Here is a 9,606-nt window from a genome sequence, read left to right as displayed (position 1 = left end):
TTTATTGGTGCAAGCGGTGAGAATGAAGAAGGCCATACAACAACAATTTTAACAACCCAGTAAATTAAATTAAAACTTTTGAATAGTTCATTGACCATTTTGTAACTTTTAAAGTTGAGCGACCAAAACATAAACTTATTAATAGTTTAGTGATATTGGGAGAAGTTTACCCTAAAAGAAAATAGCTTTAACACAATTAAATAGATTCATTTACGTGTGAGTATTCGATCGAATTGAGTCGAGTTAACAAATTCTATTATTTATACTCAATGTTGCGTTTACATGGACCGATTATTTAACTAGAAGACGAAGTACAAAATTATACCGATTATTTAACTAGAAGACGAAGTACAAAATTATATTGATTATTTAACTAGAAGACGAAGTACAAAATTATTTAACTATATAAACAACATAATGCTTTTGCCTTTTAACTTAATAAGTAAACATTTATCAAAATAACGTAGCTTTACATTTTGACTTAATGATTTTAACTTTTAACTTTAAAAAAGGTAAACATTTATCAAAATAAAGTAGTTTTACATTTTCTTATTCGGATTTTTAGATAACTCGAATTGTGTAATTATATTCGAGTTAAATCGAAAAACTTAATTTTTATTCAAATTGATTCACTCAATTAACTCAAACAACTCAAACTTTTTAATTCAAAATTATAATTTTTTATTAAATTTTTCAAATCAAATTAAATTTTCCTCACCCTAAAATTTTTTTTAACATAAAAATATATAAATATTTATGTATAAAATATAGCGCTCCTCGTTTCCGGAACAAAGATAATAAAAATTTGTGTTGGTCTAAAGCCCTAAGAAGAATAAAAATTTTAATAAAAAAGAAAAGAAAATTCATCGATCAATATTTCTCCCCCAATTCCCAAAGAATTTGATTATCGCCATTTATTGCTCACCTTCGGTGGGTAAACTTCCCCAAATCCTTGCGCCGCCGTCGGCTGCCATCCAAATCTTATGTAATAAACAAATTCCCTCAAGGAATCTATTAAATTTGATCTAATAATAACATTATTATTGGCTATAATTCTGAATTAATTCTTTATCTGCGGAAGTAAACCCTAGATCTTCTTCGTTTTTTGGTTTTTTTTCAGCAGCATCAATTTTCGATCGACCGGTAGGGCAATTAGGGTTTCCAAGAAACGGAAATGGACGACAGCTGTGCGGTTTGTGCTGACAATTTGGAATGGGTTGCCTATGGCGCCTGTGGTCATCGGGACGTCTGCTCCACGTGCGTCTCTCGTCTCCGATTCATCTGCAACGATCGCCGCTGCTGCATCTGTAAAACTGAATCCAACGTCATCTTCGTCACTAAGGTTAGAGCTTCGCTCTTGTTTTGGTCACCAATTTTAATTTTGAATTAGCATTCGGATTTTTAATGATTTAGTAATTAGGTAATTCCTTCGAATCTTTACTAGCGGATGATAATTAGTAAGCCAAGTTCGAGTCTTTGTAACGAGTCTTTTTGGTTCTGGTTTGTTTCAGGCTTTAGGGGATTATACGAGGATGATAAATGACTTCTCTGTATTGCCATCTGATGTAAGAGAAGGACGGGTGGGTTCTTATTGGTACCATGAGGATACACAGGCCTTTTTCGATGATGTTGATCACTACAGGATGATCAAGGCAATGTGCAGGCTTTCGTGCAGTATATGTGACAAGATGGATGAGCAGTCCAATGATGGGGTGAAGCGGCGAGGGAAGTTTAGGAACATTGAACAGCTGAAAGGTCATTTGTTTCATAAACATAGATTGGTTATGTGCAGCCTGTGTTTGGAGGGTCGAAAGGTAAGGTTAATCTGTCATATTTCTAATGAAAATATGACTATGGTCTAGCATTGTTCCCTTTTAATGATTCGATTGTTTGTCCATTAGAGAACGCTGTGAAAAGCTTTATGTATTGATTATCTTTGTTGGTTGGTTTCCTTTGGGCGATGTAGGTGTTTATTTGTGAACAAAAGCTATATACTAGAGCACAGTTACATCAACATATAAACACAGGTGACTCTGAGGTGGACGGAACTGAGAGTGAGAGAGGTGGCTTCATGGGGCATCCAATGTGTGAATTCTGCAAGACCCCGTTTTATGGGGATAATGAATTATATTCGCACATGTCCACAGAGCACTATACATGTCATATATGCCAAAGGTACTGATGCTATTTCTGGCATTGATTTTAGAACTTATTTGTTTGCATGTTAATTGTTAATGTGCAATGCAGGCAGCATCCAGGACAATATGAATATTACAAGAATTATGATGACCTTGAGGCAAGATGACTTATAAATTTCTTTTTCTTTTCTTTTTCCTTTTTCTCCTTGTAAAGTTAAATGGAATTTAAAATTGTGTGCTGCAGATTCATTTTCGCCGAGATCATTACCTATGTGAGGATGAGGCTTGCCTTGCCAAAAAGTTCATCGTCTTCCAGTCTGAAGCTGAACTAAAGGTGCTATCTTGGGCATGTAAAATTTGTTATTTTTTCCTATTGTTTGAGTATGTCCTTAGGGTAGCTCAGAATATTTTTTCTCAATTAAAGCTGACATGTTTTTCATTTTTATCCTTTCAGAGACATAATACCATTGAACATGGAGGTCGCATGTCTCGAGCACAACGTAGTGCTGCTTTACAAGTATGTATCATCCGTCTAAATAATATTCACATCAGTTTTCCCCAATTCACTCTGATATGTGCGCATTTGTAGATAAGTTGGTTACTTGTTTTGTTAATATAACTATACTTTTTCTAGATTCCAACAAGCTTTCGGTATCGTCGAAGTAATGAAGAAAATCGCCATGGAAGGGGACGAACATTTCGGCGTGAGGCTTCTGATAATGACTATCAACTTTCAATGGCCATTGAGGCAAGTTTGGGAATGGCCAGTGATCCTCCAGCATCATCTACAGCACAGGCAGTCTCTAATCATAGAGACACAAATGATATTGATCCGCTTGTTCAGCCTTTTGAGTCATTATCTACAACAGATGCTGAATCATCTTCAAGATATCTTCAAGCTTTGGGGACAGGTTCAAGGGGTGGACCTTTGCAAGAATCTTCTTTTCCTCCTCTCCCTGTGGCTCCCAGCACCAGTCAACAGAAGTCCCAACATAGCTCAGGTTTACCGAATAACAACATGGCAGCGCATCTACGGAGACAGAAGAATGGGAATAAAAATGCTTTGAGTTCAGCTCAAGCTTGGCCAGCAACAAGTCATAGGACTGGGCAAGCATCAAGTATTTCAAGTCAGGTTAGACCAGGAGCAAATGTTTCAGCTGTAATATCGCTTGGTAATGGTAGTGGTAATGGTAACAGGGTTGCACAGTTGGGCTATGCAAGCTCGACTCAGGCTCAGGCTCATGCTCAGGCTCAAGCTCAGGCTCAAGCTCAGGCTCAAGCTCAAGCTCAAGCTCAGGCTCAGGCTCAGGCTCGACCCACAACGGCAGATATATTGATGTCATCTGGTTCTCGAACAAGCTCTGGCAGCAAAAGTAGGATTAGCCATTCTTCATCAGCTCCAAATCTCAGTGATGGTGGATACTCAGAACCATCTGCTTCTGATTTTCCTCCTGTTTCTGCTGCACAAGGGCACAAGCAATCCTCAAGCAGCCAGGTGCTGACAAATGTGGAAGATGTTCGTATGGCCAACAAATCTTTGGTGGAAAAGATGCGAGCTGCTCTTGATTATGATGAAGAAAAATATACTGCTTTTAAAGAAGTATCTGGACAGTATCGTCAGGGCTTAATAGGCACAGACAGATATTTGGATTATGTACATCAGCATGGCTTGTCACATCTAGTTCTTGAGCTGGCTAGACTCTTGCCTGATGTTCAGAAGCAGAAAGAACTAATTGACACCTACCATGCTAGTTTACAAAGCAATGGTCTGCAGGAGAATGGTGGTGGGGCCCAGGGCAGTGTGTTGTGGAAGGAGAAGGATGCCTCTAAGAAAGGGAAAGGAAAAGGGAAATCTGTTGATACTGCTGGCAGTAATTCAAAGGATGTTCTGGCCGATAGTATTCTCAGCACTGTCCGCCAATTGCAGTCAAGTTATAAGCCTACTGAAGAAATTACGGAAGTGCTATCAAAGGATGGTTACCGTCCTTCCAAAGGTAAAGCAAAGGTGATGGTGGAGGAGCAGCAGGTGCAACTCAATTCAAGCAATCAGCCATCAATAAGAATTGGGGGCCAAAATGAGTCCTTACCAGTGAAAGCTGGATCAGGGGATGGGGGTGGTGGTAGCAAGCAGCGAAAAAAAACCTCAAAGTTCCACCGAGTTCGGCTTGGTGATGGTTCAATGGCATCACTAGTGGATCTCAAAAATTCTGAGCCAGACCCTGAACCTGAACCATTAGATAACAAGTTTGATGGTAGCCAAAACTCAACTGGAGCACTGCCTGTACGGGGGGTATGGAAGAAGGGAGGAAGTAAAAAGCTCTTTTTATAACTGGCAATCAGCCAAAATCTTACTGGAGAAATGGTGTTTGACAACATTTCTTGTTTAGAAATTATCTTAATAGTGCCGTCAAAAAGTGATCGAGTTTTGCTATGAGCTCGAAACACTGTCAATAGATGAAGAAGATTCTATTAATGGCCTGGGTTTTTTTTTGGGGGGGTTAGCCACTAATACATTGTGCCCAACATGGTAATCATGAATGATCTTTTGGATTCTGGACGTGTTTGTTACAAAGTTAGCATGCATTTTCACCGAGTATAAGAAAATTACAAAGTTGAAGACTTTTGGTTTGTTTTTGATACTTATAAAGGTTCTTGATTTGTCTTCATACAATGCCTTCATACTTCTCTTTTGCTTTGTTTCCCTGCCTTGCAAGTAATCCTTTTTTTTTTTTTTGCTCTTATTTGGATTTTCAAAAGAAAATAATTTAAGTTAGGTTTGTAGGATCGAACATGAAGTCTTAACATCATGAATGATGGTTGACTAATGCTATTGCTACAACAAAATACCAGGCTGAACCTCAACATTTTATACAGTGATTCACAAAGCTTATGGATGAAAACTTGGAAATTTGATTTCCATATGATCCATATTTTGAATATAAAAAAGTTAATAGTTTGTATTTGTTGGATTCAAACTTGAAAATTCATTCTATTGGTCTTAATTTAAACTCAATCCAACTTGTTTTGATTTGAAAGTAAAAGTTAACAACTCAATTTTGTTAAATTTAAACTCGAATTGACCAACTTGAATCTTAAACTCAAAATGGCTTGAACTTGAAATAATTTATTATCTTTCCATTTTCTATCATTCTACTTTTCCACCTAACCAAACACACCATTAATAATCCATCTTTACTCAAACCATTTGAGGGTAAACTGGTTATATATCCTTCTACAAAATAAAATAGCGTTCCATATCCAATAAAAACAATTTCATTAGTTTATGATTTTGTTGCTGAAACTTAAATCTTATTTCTTTTAAGTGGTTACCTTTAACAAGAAGTATCAAATTGAAAATCGAAACTAAAGTTGATGTTACAAAGAAGAACCAAATTCGAGGTTAAAGCATTATCAGTTCACTCACTCTTTTTTCTTGACTAAGATCTACATTTCATGTAGCATTTACTTTTCAAATTTCAAAGTCTAATCGATTCGATCACCAATATAGTTACAAAAACTATGGAATCGACGCTTACTACAATTCATTTTTTATTGGAATAATATAATTTTTGGCCCTTGAACTTTGCAACTAGGTCTTCTTTGATACTTATAATTGTTTTGGTGCACTTTGGTACTTGAAGTTGGCAACTAGATTTATTTTTGTCCATGAATTTGGATTCCATTAAGACTTGATAATGTGATCAATGCTTTTGGAGCAAGATTTGATTAGCTAGTCAGATTGATTGGACAGGGAACCGACTAGTATATTGATTTAAACAAAGTGGTGAACTGATTGAATAGAAAACTATTCGAAACTGGTAAAATCGAAAACTAGGACAAAAACCAGTAATCAACTTGACATCCTGATTAGTGTTTCTTGTGTCTTGGTTCTAGCCTTGTTGTTTGCCATGGGGTTCTTCTTAGCCATTGGTAATCAAGTTCATATTGTGAATTCAATTTTCTAGGAAATCAAGCAAACCTTAACAATTTAGTAATATTTACACAATCAAATTTATCTTAGCAACAAGCTGTACCAAAATCAACAAATTTATTATAATTTTTTTAAAAATATTGAAATTATCAAAAAAAAATGCACTAATTGGTGATGAAGAGAATAACATTAAAATCAACGATTTCAAAATCTTAAATGTCATTGTCACAGATGATCTCTAACCACATTCTCAAGTTTTTTTTTATAATTTGAAAATTAAAAGGAAATTGACAAAGTTGAAGATAAACTAAGAGAGTTTTTTTTATTGTTAAAATATTAATTAAAGAAAATTTTGAAGTTTTAATATTTTAATTTTTGTTTCATGCGCGTGTAATACTAATAGGAGTAGTAATGACCTTGTTTTCTAGTTGTCATCCATGAGAGTGGGGTTGGGTTGTTTTAAAAGAGTAAAAACTATATCATTCTTCTTTGTTACTTTTTCATTCTTCTTTGTTACTCTTCCTGTGAAACAAACAAGAAGAAAAAGGGAAAAAGAGAAAATTTAGAAACTTTAGTTTTATGTAGCAAATAACAAAAAAAAAATGATATGGACTGATTGCATAGAAGTCCTTGGCTTTAGTCAAAGTAAAAAAATGTCACATTAGCAATTTGTTAGTGGATTAATGGGATTTTTAATGGCAATGGCCAATTTGAGTAATTATCTTAATTAGAGCGACTAAATTAACAAAAAAAAATTAAAGTGACTTTGTAATTTGCTCAAGAAATATAAAAAGAAAAAACAAGGACAAAGTTGAGCTAAGTTAGTAACTCTCATCTCTCAATTCTCACCATCCTTAGTCCTTCGACTATCATCCTTAACCCCATTGCAACTACCAAAAAGTCTTCTCTTGAACCCCTACCAACCGAGCCTTATCAACTCCACCAGTAAACATCATCCTCCATAATCATATCCTTATGTCATGAGGCTAGTACTTTAGTCTCGCAATGTACGACCTTAGGCAATTCCTTTGCTATGAATTCACTTAAGTCAGTCTCACTCTAGAAGAAATTGAGGATTCTCAAGAGAAATACCTTTATTTATAGTTGAGCTCCCTCAGATCCAACAATATAATTTAAATTACATCAATGGTAGAGATCAAAGCCAATCTACAAATCAATATTCTTAAGGAATTTTCCAAGATCCCTTAAGATTACTTTTTATATTTACCATGGTAACCCTAGTTCTAATTAAGTGCTTCACTAGGCTACTAAGGCTTCAAGTACATGAGTTTCTCCACATGTTCCACAAATTGGGCCAGTTCAAGTAGGTTGACTGAGCCCCATTTAATCAATTAACCTCTGTGGGACACTTTGTATGCATTTGTAACGGGCTTTGATCTGTTTTCCATGACATTCTCCCCTACCCATTCTCGCGGCGCCCTCGTCGCGTCCTCGAATGACCTTAGTTTGACTCGTCTTAGAACTGCCTCAATGCTTCGGTCGATTCCCGACTAGCCTCTCTGTCAGGTAGTTTCACCCATTGGAACATTTTCCTTGGCTTATGACTTTGCTATTGTCTAACTTGAATTGATAAGTGTCCAATTGAACCCTTTGAGATATAGACCCCAAAAAATTCAATTAATCAAGGTTGAAGGGTGAAGAGTTCTTCCATGACTTCTAAACCAAGAAGAAAAGCAACTTCTAAAATAAACAAAAGAGAAATAACTCAAAGAGTTGAAATTTATTAATCAAGGTTTGTCCATAATTAATAATGAAGAGGCCTTTATATAGGTCAGTTAATTACATTAAAATAAAACTCTTAAGTATAATGAAATTATAATTAATCTTAAATAAGAAAGTTTTAGTATAACTTGACTAAGAAACATAAAACTCTAAACAACTTTAAATACTTAAAAATATCTTAAAATTTAGAATAAATAAATAATAAAATAATAAAATCTAATATTTACAATATTGAGTTCATATATAATAAAAATTAAGCCTAAAAATCAAAACCCAGATGATTTAAACTCGAATTAAATCCTGAAACTCGTAATTTCCTAAAATGACCCAAAATTCACGGACATAAAAAAGTACATTATTGGGCCTCCGTCTTAGCGAAATGGGTTCGTAAATAATTACCACAAATATCTATGAGTCTAGTGATGTGTTTAATTAGGCTTTGATTAGGTGAATTTAGTCTAAATAAGAGTAATTAGTAAAAAGGATTAAATTGAATAAGGGGTAAAAATTGAATTATAGATTAATAGAAAATAAAAGGGGCCAAATAGGGAATTAAGCCTATTTAAGAATTTGAGGCGGCAATTACTTCATAAAAATCTTAGATTTTTATGATTTAATTATACAAATATCTTAATAAATTATAATGAATATTATTTTATTAGATAATGTAATTTATATTAATTAAAATTATGTTATTATATTATAAATTAAATCAAATAGTGACAAATGTATGGTGATGATAAAATATATGTATAATGTTTGTATCTATACACTTGTAAAATATTTATATATTTTCTTAAATAATAAATAAAAGATATTTATGAATTAAATATTATTATATTATTATTAATTTTATTAACTAATACATAAAAGAAATAAAGTAAAAGAATAAAAGAAACAAAGAAGAAAAGAAACAGAGACTATTCGAAACAGGGGAAGGAAAAAGAAAGAAAGAAAGAAAAATAGAAGGAAAAATTAGGGTTTGAGGCTTTAAACTTTAATTTGGTAAGTCAATTAAGCCCTTTTTTTTTAATTTTGATGTTTTAGAAGCTTTAGAACAAAGTTTTGTTGAATTTATGTTAAGATTTTGAAAGTTATTAGGTTTTTGAACATAATTCATGTTGAACAAATTGATGAATTAGGGGTTTAATTGATAGAATTTCTAGTTAGAATTGATAAAAGGATTAAATTGTAAAGTAAGCTATAAGTTTTGTGTTAGAGGGACTAAATTGAAAAAAATTGAAATTAGGGTTTTATGGTGAACATTAGATAGTTAAGTTGAATTTGGAAGAAAATTGAGTAGAAATAAGGTCTGAATTGAGATAGAAAAGTAAGTGAATTTAGTTAGGATCAAATTGAAATTAAGGTAGAAGTTGAATAGAAATTCAATTATTTAATATAAATTAGTATAAATTATTTTAATTTATGTAGCTAGCAAAGAACCAGAGGCATCGACACAGAAGAGAAAAGAGAAGATTATCGAAGAGTAAACTCGAGAAAATCAGGGTTTGTATTACTATAATTTAAACTACTGTTTATTAAATGTTATATTTAAATTTATGTGTATGGTAAGTAAAATTTTAAGATAAGTATCAATATTGAAATGAATGAAATTGAGATGAAGTATGATTATGTATAGATATTTGATAGTATATTGATTGGAAATTGGAAAATTGTATTGAACTGAATTGTGATTAAATTAAGAATGATTTGAATGGAAAATATGAGAAAGTGATTGACTTGAAATATGAAAATTGAATACCCTATTAAGTAGTCGGGTTGAATCGGATATAG

General features: G+C 33.4%; 1 protein-coding gene across 2 annotated transcripts; it reads left to right on the top strand.

The window, feature by feature from the left end:
- Nucleotides 1-779: 779 nt before the first annotated feature.
- Nucleotides 780-4,757, top strand: LOC107922705 (E3 ubiquitin-protein ligase ZNF598). 2 transcript variants are annotated; one of them, XM_016852843.2, is made up of 8 exons: nt 780-985; nt 1,121-1,342; nt 1,512-1,814; nt 1,967-2,175; nt 2,248-2,296; nt 2,383-2,472; nt 2,593-2,655; nt 2,773-4,757. In XM_016852843.2, exons 2-8 carry the CDS (start codon nt 1,175-1,177, stop codon nt 4,465-4,467), a joined length of 2,577 nt encoding a protein of 858 aa, XP_016708332.2. In that variant the 5' UTR covers nt 780-985; nt 1,121-1,174; the 3' UTR covers nt 4,468-4,757. The 2 variants fall into 2 exon arrangements, with proteins under 2 accessions (XP_016708332.2, XP_016708341.2); XM_016852852.2 differs by having other exon boundaries at nt 796-985; nt 1,124-1,342.
- Nucleotides 4,758-9,606: the final 4,849 nt, after the last annotated feature.

Source organism: Gossypium hirsutum, chromosome A12 (genome assembly GCF_007990345.1).
Source record: "Gossypium hirsutum isolate 1008001.06 chromosome A12, Gossypium_hirsutum_v2.1, whole genome shotgun sequence".
Classification (NCBI taxonomy): domain Eukaryota; kingdom Viridiplantae; phylum Streptophyta; class Magnoliopsida; order Malvales; family Malvaceae; genus Gossypium; species Gossypium hirsutum.
Note: the sequence above shows the minus strand (reverse complement) of the source record. Positions and strands in the feature narration are given on the sequence as shown.